This window comes from Elephantulus edwardii, unplaced genomic scaffold, assembly GCF_000299155.1.
Source record: "Elephantulus edwardii isolate Elephantulus edwardi_28Jun2011 unplaced genomic scaffold, EleEdw1.0 scaffold00132, whole genome shotgun sequence".
In the NCBI taxonomy this organism is placed as follows: domain Eukaryota; kingdom Metazoa; phylum Chordata; class Mammalia; order Macroscelidea; family Macroscelididae; genus Elephantulus; species Elephantulus edwardii.
In genome coordinates, this window is record NW_006399882.1 from 1,491,152 (window position 1) to 1,513,551 (window position 22,400).

Here is a 22,400-nt window from a genome sequence, read left to right on the forward strand (position 1 = left end):
TGTAGGAAGAAAAATGCAACAATGAATGAGTGGAAATCCAAAATCTCTGTAAATGTTCATTAAAATTAATAATAAAAAAGACCAAGGCTCAAATCAGATGCATTTTAGTCTCCAAAGGATATAATATATCCTCAATAATTTGGAGAGGAAAGAATTTCAGACTTTCTCAGTGCAATGTGTCTCCAGATCTTCTGACTGTTGGTACCAAAGATGTTGACTGTGGATCCAAGTAAGATGAAGTCGTTGACAATTTCCATCTTTTCTTCATCTATCATGATGTTGCTTATCATTCCAGTGGTGAGAATTTTTGTTTTCTTGACATTGAGACATAATCCATACTGAAGGCTGTGGTCTTTGATCTTCTCAGGTAAGTGCTTCAAGTCTTCCTCACTTTCGGCAAGCAAAGTGTGCCATCTGCATAACACAGGCTGTTGATGTGTCTTTCTCAGATCCTGATGCTACATTCTTCTTCATAGAGTCCAACTTTTGGAATGATTTGCTCAGCATACAGATTGAATAGGTGAGGAGAGAGGATATAACACTGACATACATCTTTCTTAATTTTAAATCATGTAGTGTTTCCTTGTTCTGTTTGCACAACAGCAAACCTTGACACAGATTTCACATGAACACAATTAAGTTTTCTTGGATTTCCATTCTTCTCAAAGTTAGACATAACTTGTTATAATTCACACAGTCAAATGCCTTTGTATAGTCAATAAAGCACAGATGGACACTCTTCTGGTATTTTCTGCTTTCAGTCACTATTGCTTCTCCTAAATCCAGTTTGAAATTTGGGCTGTTCTCTGCCTATAAACCATTCTAGCAATTTTTGAATGATTGTCAGCAATATTTTGCTTGCCCGTGTTATTAATAGTATTGTTTGTAAATTTCCACATTTGGTTGGATTACATCTCTTGGGAATCAGAACAAATATGGATCTCTTCCAATCAGTTGGCCAGGCAGTTGTCCTCCAAGTTTTCTGGCATAGACTGGTCAGAATATCCAGAGCCGTATCTGTTAGTGGAAACATCTCAATTGGTATTCCATCGATTCTTGGTAGCTTATTTTCTGCCAATACCTTCAATGCAGCTTGAACTTCTCCTTTCATAACCATTGGCTCTTGATCATATGGAAGTACTTCCTGAAATATTTCAGTGTTGGCCAATTCTTTTTGGTAAAGTGATTCTGTGTATTCTATCTTCTTTTGATGCTTCCTGCATCATTCAAGATTTTACATATGGCATCTCTCAGTATTGCAACTCAAGGCTTGAATTTGAGTTCTTTCAGCTTGAGAAATACTGAGTGCTTCTCTCTTTATTCTCCAACTCCAAGTCTCTGCACATTCCATTATTATGCTTTGCTTTGTCTTTACAAACTGACTTTTGAAATCTGTTCAGCTCCTTTACTTCAGTATCTCTTTCCTTTGTTTTGACTTCTTGATCTGCTAGTGCAGTTTTTAGAGTCTCTTCTGATACCCGTTTTGTTTTTTCTTTCTTTTATGTCTTTGTAATGACCTTTTACTTTCTTCATCCTTGATGTGTCCCACAACTCACCTGATCTTTGATGATTGGTGTTCAGTGCTTCAAACCTATTCTGAAATTGTTTTTTTTTTAAATAAAATTTTTATTTTATACTTGTTTACTTACAAAATTATAAATTGGTTTTTTACACCAGCTCTCTTAAGATGATTTTTAAAATCAACTAGGGTAGACTCAAGGGAACTCTGGTGGCCTAGTGGCAAGAAGCGGTACTGCAATCCTGAAGGCTCAGGGTTCGAGGCCACCAGCTGCTCCGCAGGAGAAGGATGGGCAATCTCCTTCCGTGGAGCTAACTGCCTCCAAAGACCAGCTGGAGAGCTCGCTATGGGCTGGTTCTGACTCTACAGTACACAACAACAACAACAACAGGGTAGACTCAAGGTCACATTTTGATTCTTGTGGAATTGTTTTAATTTTCTTCAGCCTCAATTTGAACTTGCACAGGAGTAATTGATGGGTAATGAGTTAATTTAATGCTCGTGTTATCATTATTGTGGCCATTTCACAGACCAGTTAACTGAGGCCAACATGTAATTGATCTGTCAAAATTACGCTCTAGTGAAAGGAAGAAGTGGAATAAATCAGAAAACTCCTTGTATACTAAAGTAAACATGATTCAAACCAAAACATGCTTGCAGAATAGGATAGTCACTTCTGGATAAGCAAATATTTTGGCTAAATAAGATATCATATCTCAGTGAAGAACTCAGAAAGGATTAAAATATACTTTAAAATGCTAAAAATCCTTCAAAATCATGGGAAGTGTCTCTGATGAATCAAATCTGGATATAGGAATATGATGAAACAGATTTATGAGAATTATGGTCTATAAGAACATCTATAGTAAGTTTGGGTAGTATGATGACTGAGTAAGAGTGGCCTATTTATAAGCACATATCCTATGTGCTCTGGGAGCTGTGATGGTTTACTCTGTACTAAATTGTGCTGCTAACCAAAATACTGTCTCTAGTGGTTCAACTTCACCAGTTAATCTGAAGAAGAAAGAGGGAAGCATTTTTCCTGCTGAGTTTTACAGTGTTACAACCACAATGAAGGATCACTGTAAGTTAGAACCAACTTGAAGAAGCAGTGACTTGAGTTTTAGAATATGTGCTAAGGACCTCTGGTGGCAGAGTGAGTTACATGTTGAGCTAACCGAAGGGTTAGCAGTTCAAATCCACCAGTTGCTCCACTGGAAAGCTATACAATCTGCTCTCATTGGAGGGCTACCAGGAGCCAGAATTAACTTGATGACAGTGGATATGGGACATGGCATCCTTATGCCCCATTGTAATCATCCTAATGCCTCTCTGAAGTCAGCACTGACATATCTACTCTAGAGAGAAAGAAACTGAGTCTCAGAGACAATGTATGCTGCCCACATTTCTTTCAGTCCTGCTTCACACTCATAGCTTCTCCTCTGTCTTTCTGGAGACAAGTTTCCCATCACATGTGGCTTGAAGGGTCAGGCAGAATCTATAACGCTACCTTTTAATTTCCAGACAATTATTTCCCCTTTAAAAGCGCCTGTTCATTGGGTGTTTTGTTTTGTTTTTTACCCCTTCAGGTATTTCTTTTGTTGCTGGAATTTCTGTAACCCAATCTGAAGGAAATACTGTCTGTCCTCTGTTCACTTTGAATGATGTACATCTGTCTAACTAAAGAGTATTAAAGGAAATGTTTTGCTTTGGATACTGTTTCGGGTTTTTTCCTCCCACCCTTCTGAGAAGCTTCTGAAGCATTGGCTTTAGACAGCAGGTATGTTAATTGTCAACTGTATTTTCAAGGCAATGAACTGGAAATGAGGATGTCCTACTAGGTGATAAAATGATCTGTCACAGACCCAAAGTGGATGTCAAAATCTGCAGCATTGGAGAGCTGCTGATGAAAGAACTCAGTAGAAGACATGGCAGGTCAGTGCTTTCTAGTTTTCTAAGTTTTGAGGGCACAACCTTCTTCCTGGTTCATGTAATCAAAACGCACAAGAGGAAATAAGCTCAGAGCTTCAACGTCAGAAGACCACAGAACTAGTGCCAGTCTGTGAGCTGGCCCCTCTCTGGCCTCTCAACATTTCTAGACTAATCAGTTTTGATGCTACCTCTGATTAAAAGCCTTGGATTCGACAACCTGAGCCAGTTCTTCCCTCTTGAGCAGTTCTCTGCATCGCTCTTTAATCCATCCCAGCCACTTCTCTACTTTACCACAGGCCCTTCCAGAGTCATAACGAACTTCAAATTTCTTTCCTTTCTCAACAGTTTGTACCTTGGGAATCTTTTCCCCTCCTCCCCAGGTAAATTTTTACTTCTATTTTAGGTTTCAGCTCAAATACAATTTCATTTCTGTCTTTCCCAATAAGTCTGGGTCCCTTTGTTCTGTTGCCCCATTGCACTAACTACTGATCTTCTGAATAAACCTCACACTTGCATATTACTTGTTCTAAGAGTCCTTCATGCTTGCTCTGAAGGCAGACACATTGTCCTTTCATTGCTAAGTGCCTAGTGTCTACACCTTTTGTTGTCATGTGTTATTGAGTCCGAACCCATCCCATAGCTGACCCTCCAGTGGGTTTTCAGAGGCAGTAAACTGCACTGGAGGAGATTGCCCATCCTTCTTCTGTTGGTGATTTCAAACCATGTCTTTGGGATTGTAGCACAGCTTCTTATCACGAGGCTACCAGAGCTCCCTTGTTGTAAGTACTGTTGAGTAGAGTATGATTCATAGTGATCCTAGGAACAACAGTTCTGAACCCTGCCCTATCCTGTGTTATCCTCACAGTCTCTGATACACTCAAGCCCACTGCTGCAGTCACTGTCTCAGTCCACCCAGTTGAGGGTCTTCCTCTCCTTCACTGTCCCTCAATCTTTCCAAGCATGATGTCCCTCACATGCCCAAAGTATGTGAGACAAAGGTTATTATCTTTGCCTCCAAGGAGCACTCTGGCTTCACCTTCTCTAGGATATATCTGTTTATTCTTTTGGCCATCAATGGGATATTCATCACTCTTCTCCAAAACTAGTTCAAAGATGTCAATTCTTCTGTCATCCTTATTTATTATCCAGCTCTCAGATGCATAGCAGGTGATTGAAGAGACCATGGTCTAAATGAAACACAGTTTAGCCTTCAAACTAATATCAATGCATCAAAGCCCAGTTGAACTGGGGAGTTTTGAATGCCCATTACTTCAGTGCTTTTGTAAAATTGTGTAGTTGGTGGGAGTCTTATTTAGAAAACAGTTTTGCTGGCAACATGATTTAGAAATGAGAATAGTTAGTGGATGGACCCTGGATTTAGTAACCAATTACCACTGAAACATCCCAACTCACAGCAACTCCATTTATGCCTCTAACCTTTTGGTAAGTCGCTAAGCATGTTAACAACTTGCCCAGCTGAAGGACTATGATCCCTGGAAAATCACGAATTGATTTTATTTATGGGTTCCTGGGCATCTGTAAGGAGTCCTGGTGGCACAGTAGTTAAACACTTGGCTGCTAACTGAAAAGTTGGACGTTTAAAACTACCAGCTGCTCCATAGGTGAAAGTTGAGGCAGTCGGATGAATGAGGCAGCCAGATGAATAGCGTTGGAAAGAGACACATTTGGGCAGTCTTGTTCAGTCCTACAAGGTGAAGATGATGAAACTCTGTTTTACATCCTCTGGCCATGCTGTCAGGAGGGCCCAGTCCTGGCTAAAGGACATTATGCTGGAAAGATGAAGGGTCAGAGAAAGAGAGGAAGACTCACTTAAATGAGCTGCACGATGGATATAACAATGGGCTCCAGCAGATCAAAGATACCGAGGACAGAGCACCATAGTTCAGGTGCAGATCTGTTGTTCAGAGTGTTGCTATGAGTTGCAGGCGACTCAGTGGCATCTGACAGCATCAATACGGTCATTGTGAGTTGGACTGAACTTGATGGCAGTGGATTTGGTTTTTGTGTTTGTGTAGTGGTGGGAATAACATTCCAGTGAAAATAAAGGAGTAATTGAAAGTAAAGTCTTAGCTAGGTGTATGATTTGTGACAAATTACTCAGCGTTGCTCTATTGCAAAGTTGGGAATATAATGGGAATCTATTGCATGCAGTGATTTGGAAGATTAAATATGAAAATGTATGCAGATAAATTAGCATAGTGCCTGCCATACAGCAGATATTTAACAAATATCAGCCACTTCCAAGAGAAGGAGAAGCTGGATGGAAAAATGAGTAAGAACTCAACAATTAATTGAGAAGTAGGTGATTCAAATCCAGTTAGAGTTTTCTTGGAAGATAAGTCTGATGATTTGATGACCCCAAAAGATTACAACATTGAAAATCCTAGGGAGTATCTATTGGGTTTTCATTAGCTGCAATCCACTACATGGCAGTGAATGACTCCACAAACAACAATACTAATAATGTTAAGTCCTTAAACTGAATAAAAAGACCATCACAGTAGATGGAGCAGAGATTGAAGATGTCACTGATTTCCTTCGACTTGGATCAACAACCAATGTCCATGGAAGCATCAGTCAAGATATTAACCAGTGACATTATCTTCTGGGAGGGTGTATCATCCATCTCCAGCTCACGCTGTACAAAGTCATCTCTTTCGGGACATATGAAAGGGTATTCTTATCAATACAAAATTCTAGAGTGAAGGCTGCATAGTGGAATGGACTTGCAGCGAGGGATTGCATAACAATGAAAGAGTTTTTATTTTTCTTTTCAAGGGAAAGGGAATTGGGGGGAGGGGTGGGCAGGGAGAAAAGTGCAACAATGAATGACTGGAAACCATAAGTCTCTGTAAATTTAAATTAGTTTAAAAAATGTAAAAACAGCCCCCTCTAAACATGAAAAAAAGGTCATCTCTTCCATTCCGAGCATTTCTCAAAGCCAAAGCAAAAAATGAAATACCACCTAAAGAAATACTGAGAAACTTTCCTGCAATCCCATCCAGCTTGTCACAGCTGAGGTCTTCAAAACTTTAAGTGGCTATCTAAGATGAGACCATTAGTCTTTCCTTAGCTGGAGCAAGGAAGAGTGAAAGACATCAAAGACCCAGAAAAATAACTAGACGGATGGACCACATAGACCACAGTCTCAACAGCCTGAGACCAGAAGAACCAGACATGCCCAGCTACAGCTACTGTATCTGCCAATGGAGATCACAATATGGTCCCAGAATAAGACAGAACAGGAGGAAAATGTAGAGCAAAGGTAAAAAGAATACAAAACCACCAGGCTTGACCTGTTAGAGACATGTGGCAGCATTGGGACTATGACCCTTAGATCCCCTTCTAACCGGAAACTGAGCCCACTCTGAGGATCACCTCTCAGTCAGACAGACAAACCTATGCAACAAACACTAATGTTTGTAAGGAAAATGTTCTTTGTTTTTAAGGAAAATGTTCTTTGGAACAATTAATTATACTTGACTGAAGAGTACTGCAGTTGTCCCAAGATGAAGTTCAGGAGGTAGGAAGGGGCAGGAAGGAAGGACTGATGGAAACAAGGGATGCAGAGACGAAATGGGAAGAGTGCTCTTTACTTGATGGGCACTCTTGAATGAACTGACATTATTCCCATTTCCTCGAGGGGATTGCTACCGACGCACAGAACAAAGTGTATGTGAGTTATTGAACGGAGACACACTCACCTTGTGAACTTCCACTCAAACCACAGCAAAATGTTAAACAAACAAAACCCAAAACTCATGCAACTCTAAAATTCAAAATGCTTGCTGGCCCAAAGGTTCTGTGTATAAAAATTAATTCCCTTGACTCCATCCTCACTTCGAGGCAGGTGGCAATTTTATTCTATGACAGAACATCAAGAGCCCAGCACAGAGGTGATCATTACTTGCTGATTAATGCTACCCACAGTCCTTGTCATCGATTCCTGCAGGAGGAATCATGTGCAGTTTGTTTCACTTCTTGCTGTGGAAACAAGCAAAATGATGCTCAAAGGTAAACGAGGATAATCAGCCACATCAACTGCTTCTGAGTTGATTTCAACCCCACGAGCCTACAGGACAGAGTAGAACTGCTCCCTGGTATTTCTGTGTTACATCATAACCGTGAGAAATGGGTTTGGGGATCAGGGATCTTGGAGAACTTAGGTGACTGCAGAGGATTTCACACAAGGCAGGAGCGGACTTCTTCTATCTTCCTGCTCCTCCCCTAAGGCTCCCTAGTGTCCCTGCAGGGAGATGCAGGCTGAGCTGGGGAGTGAGTGTCCCAGAGTCTCTGCTACATCATCTGAAGAATAGCTTTGTTGGAATGGACTGATTCCAGCAACTTCAAGTTGTTTGTTGCTATGTGCCGTCGAACTGCTTGCAACACAGTGACCCTATGTATAATGGCCCTGAAACCTGCTCTATCCTGTGCCAGCCTTACTGTCTGTGACACACCTACCCTCATTACCCCAGTGACTGAATCAATGCATCTCATTGAGGGTCTTCCTCTCTTTCTCTGTCCCTCTACCCTTCCAAGTCTGATGTCCCTCTCCAAGGATTGGTCTCTCCTTGCAACATGTCCAAAGTAAGTCAGACGAAGCCTCGGAATCCTTACCTCCTAGGAGCAGCCTGGCTTCAGCTGCTCCAGGATGAACCTGTTTGTTCTCCTGGCAGTCCATGATATATTCAATACTCTTCTCCAGGACCACAACTCAAAGACATCTATTCTCTTTCTATCATCCCTAGTCATTGTTCAGTTTTCTGACTCACAGCAAGTAATTGTGAAGAGTATGGCCCGGATCAGGCGCACCTTAGTCTCCAGACTGACATCATTGCTCTTTGGTACTCTGGAGCAACTCCAAGAGAAGAAAAATATATTTCAAGCACTTAGCCCTGTGCCTGGCACTCAACAAATGCTTTAAGAATAAGAGCAGTGACTCATTGCTGTTTCAGACATCCAGGTTCATCTGATAGATCCCTTTACAGTGAAGTGAATTCAAAACCAAGGCATGGGCTCCTGCTCGTTGGTGAGGGGCAGAGTTGGGATCCCAACCACAGTCTCTTCCCATTGACTTTCAGAACTCATTTTTAACCTAACTCTTTAATAGGTCACAGTTCTAGAATGTCTACTTTGATCTCATTCTAGTCGATTCTCCACTCCCAACATCCATTCAGCCCCTAAGCCGTATTTATGTCATCGCCAAAATATCCCTCAAAACCAGCCCTCTGCTTCAGGACTACTATAGTAGCTGTTTTGTCCAGAAGTACATTCTCTCCTGTTTATTCCTTCAAGTTTCAGCTCACGTGTCGCCTCCTCAGAGGCACCTTCTCTGACCACCCTACTGGAGGGATGCCACTGCCACCTTCTCTCTCTCTCCTTCTCTCCATTTTAAGCCCAGCACAGCACTTTTCTAAATCACAATTTTCTTGCTATCTCTTTACTAAATGGAAGCTCGAGAAGGGCACAGAGTGAGTGTGCATTTCTTGCCCATTGAGGGGTCCCTAGCACCTGCCACAATGCATGACACCAGATAAGCAAACCTGTTGTCTTCAAGTCAGTGATGACTCCCAGAAGCCCTGTGAGTTACAGAGAACTGTTCCACAGAGCTGTGTAGTTGTAATCATTGCAGTAGGCTGCCAGGCCTTACTTCCAGGGCACTTCGGCATGGATTTGAACTCTCACTGGATGTTAAACCTTTCAAATATGTCACCATTTGTACCACCCAAAGACCCGTATATGGTACACAGATAGGCATGCATGCTACACATAATATGTTGGAAGAGTGACTAAGAGAATGAATGAAAGCATAGATTCTAGAACAAATGCACTTAGAAAACTCAGACGTGGCTGAGGAAAAGATTGAACTAGCTGGTAGAGGAGACTGGGTACCTGCTCACCCCGTTTTTTGGCCTCCTAAAAGAACAGCGCCGTGCTACCCACAAGACAGGGACATTTCCAAGCAAGCAACCCACACAAAAGCACATCTTACAGTCAAGAGAAATGGGCGGATGGCTGCTAATTGTGTCTTCCAACTGGGCTGATCTTCCAAAAGTTCGAAAGGCGGCTGCCTCCATAAATCCCAGGCTGCTACTGCTGCCGAGGCTGGGAGGGAGGAGAGGAGGGGTGCGCCTGGGCGCCTCCCGGGCTGGCACGGAGAAGCCACATCTCCTTCCCCCTCCTCCCCTCACCCCCCAACTCCTCTCCAAGAGAGGAAGCAATGCAGATGGAGACAAGAAATAAATATTCCTGCCTGCTCCGTGCCACTGCAAACGTTTTCCAAAATGTCTGGCTTGGACCATGAAATCAAGCCCACCCAGGAAAGGAGGCACTCAGCGGGAGAAAGAGGGGGAAAGGGTGGCATATTTGTCGATACTTGTCAGCTTTCTGGGGGGCAGAGCACATGGCTCGTATTGGCAGCCCGGCTGAGGTGGGGATGTGGTAAGTGCACAGTAATACTTGAAGAACGGAATCCGAAATGGGAGCAGAGTGAGGAAAAGGGTGCCAGGGTGTTGGCACTACCTCTCCACTCCTGTCCAGCTCCTCAGGACGCACAGCTGGTCCTCTCAGCCCCCATTCCAAGGCTCCTCCCCCAGAACTCGCTGCTTCTGCTCAGCCCTTTCACCTCCACTCCACTCCTGGGTAATTCACACAACTGGGCGGCTGGGCGCCTTCAAAGGCCTGGTGGAATTGTGGGCAAGGGCTCAGGATCAACGGATGGAGCTATCCTTGCTGCCTCTTAAGCACGGCTCACGTTCTCCAACACTGGAATACTGACAGGAGATGAGAAAGCAGGCTGCAAATGATAAGTGGGTGCTTCTGGCCTTGGGGTGGCCAAGAAATGTGGGAGAAGTGTCACTCAGGAAGGGGAGCTATGCCCAGCAGTAGACACCCAAGTGTTCCGTGATTATGATGCCTTTACTCGGCAGGTTGTGAGGCTGCAAAAAGTCTCAGGAAAGGAGGATGAGCGGGTGGGCAAGTCAGCGTGAACATTCCTCCGTCGCAGACTCTGGATCGCCCCAGCTTCCCACTCTCTCACGGGAAGCCCCCTGGGGCCGCACTCTGCTACTGCTGCCAAGGGATCACCTTTAACTGGTCCTCTTGCTAAGTCAGCCAGCAGGATGTAGCTCCTCGGAACAATGAATTCTGTGCAAGAAGATGCAGACCGGTCTTCCTGGTTTCCCCCAAGTTCACGGAAGTTAAAACAGTTGCTCAAGTTGAAGACTTTAAAAAGTGTTGTGTGTGTGTGTGCGCGTGTTTGTGAGAAGGGAACTTTTCCCAGAAATGCTGCATTTGATTCTGCCTCTTTTCACCATTTCCACGGTTTCACGGAGGAATGTAAGATTGTCTAATAGTTCCCACTCATGTGCCCTGAATCCTCCTTTATGAATCTTCCCCACTCATTTGCCCATCTGCCTTCTAGTGCCAGGCAGTTGCCAGCTGAATCCCACTCTCTCCAGGATGTGGTTCAGTGGTGGCGGCGGAGGGGAAACTGACAGATCTCCACCCCTTGCCTTCACTTTGCCGGTGGCTTTGTGACCTTAGACAAATGCCTCTCCCTCTCTGAGCCTTAGTGTCATTGTCAAAGAAGAGGTTTGGAGAGATTTCCTTCCAGGGGCCACATATTATGGGGTAGTCTACAGAGTGAAACTAGACTGCATTCCTATTGTCACTGTCCCCTTCTCAGTCACCACAGTCACCAATCAGCTTCAGGGACAAAGGTCATCATACTTCTGGGTTGGTCTTACAGTTGGGGGAGGTCGGAGCTGCACCAGCTAAACACACGGAGCATGTGGCTAGGTGGATCCTGTCTAGAAAGGACCGGAAATATTTCTGCCTCCATTTCCCTTAGTTCCCAGGAAAAGTAATATTGGGGAAAGATCGAAGTGGGTACATTTGAAAGAGACTGTACACATATGTTTGCATTTGATAACGTTAACAAAAGACAGCAAAAACAAAACCCAAAAACCTGTTGACAGTGAGCCAATTTGAGTTGACTCATGGAGAATTTTTATGAACAATAGCTGCCAATCATTAAGCCCAAAGATCACACAATCACAGTAACGTAAGTAAGCACTCTGACCAACATTACTTACATCGCCCTTACGAAAGTTCTGACTTGAAGACATCACTCTGTCCTCATTGCATCTAAATGAAGCTCAGGGTGGACACTTGCTCAAGACCACACCTGTCGTTAGGATGCATAAGGAGATCTGAGCCCAACTCTGTTGGATTCCAAAGATGGTGATGTGCTACCCAGTTCTCTGGGCCAGATCTTGTCTTGGAACAGAGTACTTGTTCGAAAGAATCCTCCTCAAGTAAGGCTGTTTTTATGACCCCCAGGTAGTGAGCCCTGCATTAAGTGCCTTTCTTATGGTATCAGAGCCAGCAAAAATTCATGGTCAGAAACGGCAAGAATACATGTATCCTGAGTGCCTGCCCAGCATCAGGAAAGGTGAGAGAGCTGGGCTCCTGTCCTCCTACGTGTGCCTGTGTATAGTGATAAACATCACTATGCACCTTTTAGCTACAGAAAAGAAGGTTGCCTTCTTGCTACCACTTTCATGCCCTGGTTCAATACTGACACAGAATCAGGGCATCTCAGAATTTGTAAAGAACTCAAAGGCCGTATGCTCTGGTGCTTGTAAACCCCAACACTCATACAGGTACTTGGATGAAGGGAACACACAAGAGCATGTTGCAGCAAACGCACATGGGGTCTTGAGACCATCAGGACTCAGCTCTGGTCGGTGGAGGCTGTGCACAGAAGCAGGCCCAGGGCTGCTCATCCTGTCTGGATTTCTCCATGAGGTCTCCTGATTGTTAAATATTGGCATGACTTCAGTCAAGCAAAACAGACCCAACATAGTCAGGATCTTATAAAACATATTTGCAAGCACTGTCGGGCCTGCAAGATTACTTTCCTGATCTCTAGAATTAATTTTCTTCACTTAAAGATGAGGAAATAAATGATGGCCAAGAATCATGAAGTAATTTGTCTGAGATAGCTAAAATGCAACTCTTTCAAGATATACATAAAGAGGTGTATGTATTTAGGTATATGTATATATAAATATATATATGAATACATTTATAAATAGCATACAAATGACTTAGGATCATCTGCTGTTATAAAATAATCTCGATAATTCTCCTAGTGTTAATATTACACATTGATAGTTGACTGCAATTAAAGGATTAAGTTACACACAAAATGACACAATAGCACCCGCCTCTGAAACAAAAACCCCAAATCAAAACAAAGATTACACAACAAGTAGATAAGAAAGCGCTTTACTTACAGTAAATGACAGAAAAGAAGAAAACAAGGTCCCTTCGTCATATCTGGATAATTTTGCCAGTACTCCTTCCAAGATAGTAACAAACTAGAAATTGTGGCAAAAGAAAAAAAAACACAAGAAAAAAAAGAGTTATTTCAAACTCTAATTGTTCGCAGGAAAGGGTAACATTTCCCAGCACATAGAGACGGAGACTGAGAGACCTCAGCTCGTTTCTATGATCTATTATTTGATCCCAGGCTTTGGGGAACGGAATAGCTTGCCTTTATATAGAAATATTTGACTTATCCGGCATTCTCTTCATTATTATGTGATTGCAAATATAGAGTGTTACAGAAGTGCAAAGTGACAAAATATTATTGAAATGCATATAGCATGCGATAATATTAAGTGCACTTTTTAAAATCCAAAACTGCGCAAAGCAGTTTTTACGTTACATATTAGCACTACATTTAATCCAATCTATTTTTATTTGTATTTTATCAGTAATTTGGGGGAAACAGAAGCTTAGCACTGGCAAATATAAATGTCTTCCCATTCAGCATTACTTAGTTAAAATTCTATAATTCATGAGGGTGACTGAAATAGCTTTATCTGACTTTTATGTTTTATTATGACTCTCACTGCATTTGAAACTAGAGGGGAGGGGGTTTTCATGATGGCAGAATTCCGTATTACCAGTTAACTTTCTGTATTTAAAAAAATCTAACTTTGTCAGCGCTGGAAAACAAAACAAACATTTCCTGCGTAACCCAGTGCAACGTTTGGGGACAAATTCTTATTAAGTTAACATATGCCACTTCATCAATTTATCTTCACACAGCTCACGATCATCAGAAAAATCATTCCGAGCTGAGGCTGGGTGATGTACAATCTTGTTTCCTGAGAAACACAAGTATCCAGCTCAACTTTTTAACGTGTTACATTTTAATGGAAATGTAGACATGACAAAGCAGTGTTCGCAACAAAACATTTCACCTGAAGCTGAAGGTTACCTTTGCAACCAAGAGTGTTATCATTTCTTTAACAGTTTCTTCAATTAGTTCATCTATTTTTGAGTGGTATTGATGCTAAAGAACACAGAAAGACAAATATTAGCATGTTTGGGAGGTGATGGCAAGGCATTTGTCAGTAAGGTTTAGACAATGCAATTTGTAAATAAAGCCTGGCCTCCAGTCCCAATTTACTTCCGCAGTCTCAGAAGCAGCTGTAAGATTCTGACTCCAAGTCTTTGATGGAGAAAGATCTAAAGCTTAACAACAACAACAACAACAAAATTACCAGTCTCATTGCTCCTCAACCCAAAGCTTTTGATGACTCTGACATGTGTAGCTACACACATATATTTACAAATAGCATGCATGGATGGCTCAATGGCTGTTGGTTTGGGTCTCACAAAGCAAGACATTAAATAATTTAAAACAGAAAGTGAAAGTTTTTATTTGCAAAATTGCTGGGGGTGGGTGAAATCAGCTTGAGTAGGAAAATTTGCTCAAAGGGAATTTCACTAAGACCCTGTGAATGCTTTTGCAAAAACAGGTACTTTGGGTTAAGGCATCAGAGCTCCCCAATCCTGCCTCCAGGTGTTGAGTCACTGTCACGTTCAAGTGTCTCGTTTTCTCCATTCATGGATAAGCAGACCCAGGCTTTATTGATTTATTGAGTCGGCTGTGAAGTTTTTCCATTTCTCTAACTGCTGTTGTGGATTTAATTTAAATAGTAATATGAAAACAAACCCCCACACAAACAAAAATCTGCTGTAAATGCCAGGGAAAAAAGGAAAAGCGATTTCAACAGAATGTTACATGCCAGCTCCTTGACATTTATTAGCTCATTTTAGTACCCATTTGAATTATTCCATAGCTCTTTAAATAACAAAATATAACAATGCAAAACATTGTTATTTGGAAAGGAAAATGCACTTACCCACTCTTTAGCAAACTTTCAGAAGGATGATTAATTAGGAACAGAAAAAAAATAGAAAGAAAAGGAACAGTGCAAATAAAAATTAGACAAAAGGACATATGAGAAAAAAAATTAAGCAAGCCATCCAAACAAGCTATGAAAACATCCATAAATAATAAGCAACAGTAAACGTGGTTTTGATATTCTGATAACTGGCAATTAGGATTAGAGTGAGTCAAGGGATGGGGATTAGATTAATCCATTTAGAGTCTTAAAGAGGTTTGTTCAGCACAGGAAGATGTGGATGCAGTTCCAGGACAAACAAAAATGGAAAGTCCTATTACCTAGGAAATTTAGCTCAGTTTCCTTATCTGCAAGGAATACTCCTACTACTATGACCACCCCAGACTGTTGAGAGCAAAGGGGAGAGAGGTAAATTCTGTGTGAAGACATTTGGTTAGTATTTGACTTTCTTTTATTATTATTAGTCGTAGGTCCTTTCCTGGCCGTCCTGTTTTCAATCTCAGCTTTGCTTTGAGGATCAAGAGAGGGCCTATGTGTAAAAACACTTTCTCACATGGAAACAGAACTATTTGTTCATGTTCATCCAGTAGAAGACAAGGGCAAGGGTAGGATTAGATAAGATGGTTCTTACCGAATGATCTCATCCCGTTTTGTTTCAGGAGATTAGAGGGGTGGGGAAGAATACAGGCAAATGGCCCATGTTGTTTATCCCCTTTGCGGTCTAGTTGGTTCTGGAGCACAAGAGCCCACCTGAATACTTTAACCACAGAACCACCAGGCATATGTTTTACAGCCCGGATGAATCAGAACCCACGTTGGCTACGACTGGCTTTATGAAAAGATTTACTAGTAGGTGGCATAAAACTGGAGCTAAATGCAAAAATCAATCTGCAGGATTCTGTTCTGGAGATACAAAGAAAGATGTAGGAGAAAAAAAATTCAGGAATATTGACAGGGCTCCAGCTTCATTTTTAGGTCTTGAGTTAAGATCCAGCATCACATGCTTAATTTCCCTCCTCATGTGACTGCTTCCTTGCTCAGTGTTCTTTGAGCTCTTGTAAGTGATTCACATTTATTAAATTAACTATACAATCTAACCAAGCCAGAAAAAACTAGCTGTGTGCAAAGTAATACAACATAAATATTAAGTGCAGGACGTTTTGGCACAAAAATCTACAGTCATAGGCCATTTCAACACTTTTTATATATATAATGGCAGTGACATTGATTATATTTTTCAAGTTCAACTGTTTTCAACATCTTTCTCCAAATTGTTCCACTCACTGTCCCCTAAAGAGCATCTGAACTTCCAAGTCATCAATTTCATTTCACATAGATTCTTTCAAAGAGGAAATTCTCAGGGCTGACATGCTTTTTTACTAAGATAAACCATTCTGTGGTTCAAAGAAGATGTCAAAGTATAAATTCAGTTTAATGTTTAAAGTTTAAAACTCATCTCAGGGCAACAGTTTTGAGGGTTCATCCTGTCTCAATGGATCCAGAAAGTAAAGATTCCACCAAGAATTTGAAATTATGCTTTATAGTTTTCTATCTTTTGGCTAGGATTCTTCTATAGAATCTTTGATCAAAATTACCAGTAATGGTAGCAAAGAAGACTATTATTGAGAATTGAAATATTCTCTTGGAAAATTTGGTTATAATATGGCAAACAGAGCAAAGAACAATTGCCCTCCACACACCAACAAAATGTTTATTTGAGTAATTAATGACTCTCCTTTCTTTAAGTGGAGTAGCAGTCATGGTTTAAGGTAATTCAGTGTCATGGAAACATGTTTTCACCTTCAATTTTTCCTGCCAAACTTGGCTCTAACTTCCTTCCAGGTTATTCCACTTTCTCTTCTTTTTCCTTTAGGCAAATATTTTTACAATCCTCTCCCTATTCTTCTCTCATTATAATAAACATTTTTTTTCTCCCATCCCTGTGTATAAAAAGAAATAGTTTGATATGATTGTTCTATTTCTTTTTTTCTATAGGAAAGAGATCTTGGAGAAATGAAAGAATATACCTTGATCATGAAGAGGAAGACTCAGTATTGTGAAAATGACAATCCTACCAAAGGCAATCTACATGTTCAATGCAATCCCAATTCAAATACTAATTCCATTCTTCAATGAGATAGAAAAGGCAATCTCCAATTTCATTTGGCATAGAAAGAAATCCCGAATAAGCAAAACGCTCCTTAAAAAAGAGAAACAAGGTAGGAGGCATCTCAAGCCCTGATTTCAAGTCCTATTACACTGCTGTGGTGGTTAAGACAGTGTGGCACTGGTACAATGGCAGACACACAGACCAATGGAAAGAATTGAGAACCCAGAAATCAGCCCATGTACCTATGGTCAATTGATTTTTGATAAGGAGATAAAATCAGCTAAGTGAGGAAATGACAGTCTTTTTAACAAGTGGTGTTGGCAAAATTGGAAAACCATCTGCAGAAAACTCAAACAAGATCCACACATCACACCACACACAAAAACCAACTCAAAGTGGATCAAGGACCTGGGACTAAATCCAAGGACTATAAACTTCATTCAAGAAAAGCCTGGAAGAACTCTAGAAGCCCTAATCCACACATAAACAGTCTTCCAAACATCCTGAAAAACCTAAAATCAGGAAAGGATAACATAGATGAATAGGACCTTCTAAGAATCAAATACTTATGAACATCCAAAAACTTCTCCAGCAAGGTAAAAAGGGAAGCCACTGACTGGGGAAAAAAAATATTTAGTAATGACATGTCTGATAAGAGACTTATATCTAGAATTTATAGAATACTAAAGGTAAACAACCCAGTTTATGGGTACATGACATAGGCACATACTAAAGGTAAACAACCCAGTAATGGGCACATGACATGAGCAGACACTTCACCAAAGAAGACATTCAGATGGCTAACAAACATATGAAGAAATGTTCAAAATCTCTAGCTCTAAGAGAGATGCAAATCAAAGCAACAATGAGACATCACCTCACCCAAGTAAGAATAGCAAAATTCAACAGAGCAGCAAATAACAAATGCTGGTCAGGTTGTGGAGAAACTGGGACCCTTATTTACTGTTGGTGGGAGTGTAAAATGATGCAACTACTATGGAAGGCAGTATGGTGCTTTCTCAGAAAGTTGGAAATAGAAATACCATCTTACTCAACAATTCCACTACTGGGAATATACCCTAAAGAAACCAGAATGGATACCCAAGCAGATATATACATACACATGTTTATTGCTGTTTTGTTCACAATAGCAAAGAGTTGGAAACAACCCAAGTGCCCTTCAACAAACGAATGGATAGAAAAGCTGTGGCATAGTCACACAATGGAATCTTATGCAGCACTGAAAACCAAAGGACTCATGAAATATATAAATGGGGTACCACGGAAGACATTATGCTGAGTCAAATATCTCAGTCACAAAAAGACAGATACTGCCTAATGCCACTGTTTTATAAAACAGGACTGACATAGGGGTTGGGGGGAAACGAAGAAAAAAGGGGATAAATAATATACATGACATTGAAACAGATGAGGGAGAAAACTGTATGAAATGAATATATGATTAGGTATTATGGGCATGACAAGAGTCCAGAATAAGAACTTTATAGTAAAGTGGACTGGGGGGTGGGACTCTATAACAATGAAAGATTTTTTTTTCTAAAGAAAAAAGTGAACTGGGGGGATGTGGAGGGTCAAGGAGGAAAATATGCAACAACGAATGAATGGAAATCCACATTCTCTATAAACTTTCATTGTTGTTATTGTTAGGTGCCATCAAGTTGTAGACAACCCATAGTCACCCTATGAATGAAAGACCTGAGTACTGCTCATAGAGCTTTCTGGAGGTAAGCCACTTTGGAAGTGGATGCCACTCCTGTTTCCAAGCTTGTTTTAATTGGGAAGCTCCACCAAACACTGTCCACCATGGGTAACCATTATCACATTTGGCACATCAGTGTCACAGTGTTTAGTATCATAGAAACCATGAGTTACCTCTGTACAGCAATGCACAGACCAGTGCTATACCACCTAGAAGAATGTTTGACAGGAAAACAATTTGAACCGGGCCCGAGGGCCTTTGGCCTTCGGGCCCTTCAGGGATTTAAGCCACCGCCTGCCTTAAACCCTAGGCCAAGCCTCAAGGGCCTCCCTCGCTCCTGGGGGGAAAAGCAGTCCTGCACATCAAACACAAGCCTGAAAAAGCACACGACCCCAAAAAACTTGTGATTGTTTGTGCACACGGCCCACCATGCCCAGTCAGCAAGAAGCCACAGAGACCCTGAGTGGAGTCATCCATTAACAACCTGGCCAGGGTTTTTTTGAGGTTTAAACTTTCATTAAAATATCAATTAAAAAAAAGAGGAAGTTAATTTCTGTTAGTCTGCTTCTTTAGCTCTGTAATGGGGCTAGAATTATCCATGTTGTAAACACAGAAATTATCTCTAACTTAAAAAGTAATGGGGGGAAAATGCACACAACCTTGCTTTAGACATGCTTAAGTTCCATGTGACACTACTTACTTCTACTATTGCTGGTGTATAAATGTAGTGGTGACATATATGTAGATACTTCTCTAAGCTCATGTAAAATCCATCTATTTTATGTTGCTATGCTGGTCCTTGGATACCAGTATTTGGAAAAAGACATCATGCTAGGAACAGTGGAGGGTCAGAGAAAGAGAGGAAGGCCTTCAAAAAGATGGATTGACACAGTGACTACAGCAATGGGCTTGCACATATTGATCACGATGATGGTACAGGTTAGGGCAGGGTTCAGATCTGTTGTTCATAGAGTTACTATGCGTCATACTGGACTCGATGGCACCTAACAACAACAACAACACTGTATGTAAATTATACCCAGAATAAAATAAAACCTGATCTGGAAAAGTGGGAAGGTTTAGAATAATACTGACTCTGTTCATTTTGTGCAAAGGGGTTAATATCGAAGCAGTCTCCACTTCTGTTCAGGTAATTATCAAATAGACAAATCCCTTCTGCCTGATCCTCTTAACATATAATGATGCTTATTAGAATGCATTCTTTTGGGATAATAGTATTATGCCATTACTCTTCACTCTTTCTTGGGCAATTTTTGTTCTTTGCAGAAGGGAAGTTCCAGAATGGAGTATAAACACTAATGGGGCATCTTTAAATTATCACTCCCCTCCCATTAGATGATTTTTGTCACAAAAATCTCTTGCAGTTGGATCAACAATCCTATTCCATCTGTATCCTAATTAGGGTGTAAAGAAAGGCCGTTTCCATTTTCGCTTTTTCTAGTCTTCCCTGCTGGCTTTCTTGGATTGACTTGACCTATGAGCCCAAATCGCATTCTGGAGCCTTAGACCATGCTGTAGTAGCGAGGGAACAGCTAATTTTCAATGGAACAGAAAGCTTATGGGCGCTTATTTTTTTGCTTCTGATGAGCTAAATTGGGGCAAATTCACAATCACTACGTGAAAATCATTCTCCTTGACTTCTTGTGCTGCACATTTTGCCTCGTCATGGAACAGATTGTGTGGATGTTGTCTTTCTGTTAAGACCATCTGACCTTGGAAATGAGACGAAAACACACTAGACCAAGTGAGAAACTATTTAATACACAATTTCTTCTCTATTGGTGCTTCACAAATTTTAATGAAAAAATAAATATTTAAGATGGAAAAGTATGGCTAACAAATGTTTCAACAGCTGCCTTTAGATGGGACTTTTACTCTGATGGTGAATTTCAGGAAGTGATCTTACACTAGGAGAATATCATATCACCTGGCTTAAATCTAACCTCACATAGGCTGAAGAATCTTGAATCCAGGTAAAAGAAGGTTGATAACTCATTTTACCGAAAGGACTTAGTTACCAATACTTACAAAGTGAGAACAACATAAAAACATTGCCCTCCCACCTATTCTACCAATTTTAGGAGCTTTCCAGACATCCTTGACAAGTTTTACTGAGTAGCTCCATCCTCCAAAGTCAGGAAAGATCTTTAAAGTCAAAAAAGTTAGGAGGGATTTATTTACCTGTGACTTCTTCATGATGAGGGAAGGCCAAAGTCACAGGTACTAGTACTAGCATAGTGGTTCTCATGAGCAGAATGTTAAACTCACTGTCACTGAGTTGATTTCAACTTAAGGAGACGTTACATCAAACTTCCAAGGCTGTCTGTCTTAATGGGAGCAGACTTACTTATCTTTCTCCCATAAAGTGATTGGTAGATTCAAACTTCTGACCTGCCTATTAGCCATCTAACACGTAATCACCATCACGGCTCTTTAGTGGTGCCAAAAAGGAAAGAAATTCTTGACAGTGTGATGTCTGCCTTCATTCTAATGCTGAGGTTCTCAGTACTCTAAACTCAGAAGAGAACTCACTTCTAAGCTACAAGCTGGTCACTTAGATGCCTCCAATTCATTAAATAGAAATGTGTGATAAGTCTCTAGCATAGTTCGGGAAAAATAACAGCCTTTGCTACAGAGTCATAGAATGGAATTAACTATTGATGGATTCTTAATAAAGATCACATAATCAGAGAGTAGCGTTGAGGGCTCTCCTTCATAAGGTCGCTATGAGTCACCTGCGACTCGACAGCACTTAACAACAACAACAACAACAATCAGACAGTATGCACTGTAGCAGATAAGCAGAAATGTTTTCCGAAACAGTGCATGGTAAAGAAAAATCTGAATCTTATGGGGGGAAGTACATGTAGACTTTTCTACTTTATCAAATAGAACAATGTTCAGGAAGAGATTTTTGAGGCTACTGAGCCTCAGATATGGGCTATTTGGGCATATCTAAACTTTCCACTCTTGCATCTAGATAGATAGATGGATAGATAGCCCTATCCTTAATTTCAGCTAGGTGCATACACCCCACAGGTCGTGTGCTATACATGAAAGTTCTCATTCGGCAAATGATGACAGTAAAGTTACATGAGGGAGTGACTTGCTCAAGGTCACAGTTTAATGGAATGGTGTGTGTGGTTCACAGGATGATCAAGCCACTGGACAACCTGCTTTTCTAAAAAACCGGACTTGAAGGTTAAGTCAAGTTTATTGTATTCTAGCATAGAAGGCCGAGAAACTGCTTCTACTGTGATAAAGGGCCAACTTGTTATTTCTCATTATATATTTTCAACTGGGGTCCATGACTGGGCCTAAGGAGCCCACTGATCCTCTGAAATGACATAGTAAAAAACTCTTTTATAGGGATTTCCCCTCAGAAATGGCTCTATACTTCTTTCATCTCATCTCAGTGGGGTCTGTGCAAGAACCTCCCACTTCCACTATTCTCAAACTCCCTGCTAAAAAAAAAACCAAGAAAAGTTAGCATCAGATTGACTTGCTTTGTTTGAAAGAATTGTTCAACTGCCTGAACAGGAACACAGCACTGTTTAAACATGGCCATAAAGCAATTTATTTAGAAAGGACTGTAAGGAGTGCCGAGGGGTAAAAGAATATTAGTCCTATTGTATTCACCCTTCAGTCCTAGGGAATGAAGTCCACCTTGTGAAATTTAGTTAACCTGGACATCTCTTGCAGGAGGATGCAGAATCTGGGCTTCATCAGAGTTAAAAAAAAATAGCACTTCAAAAGAAACCATAGAGAATCTGAAAAGACAACCTACAGAATTTGAAATGGTTTTGAAATCATACCTACTTGATTATCCAGTATCCAGATAACAATGAT

At 40.9% G+C, this 22,400-nt stretch overlaps 1 protein-coding gene across 1 annotated transcript in view; it reads right to left on the minus strand.

Moving 5' to 3' along the window:
• Positions 1-22,400, minus strand: part of CADPS (Ca++-dependent secretion activator) — a 560,788-nt gene that overhangs the window by 92,610 nt on the left and 445,778 nt on the right. The window contains exons 24-25 of the mRNA XM_006893865.1: positions 13,767-13,841; positions 12,775-12,858 (exon numbers count right to left, since the gene is read on the minus strand). Coding sequence (XP_006893927.1) covers positions 12,775-12,858; positions 13,767-13,841 — 159 coding nt within the window. The remainder of the gene's footprint in view (positions 1-12,774; positions 12,859-13,766; positions 13,842-22,400) is intronic.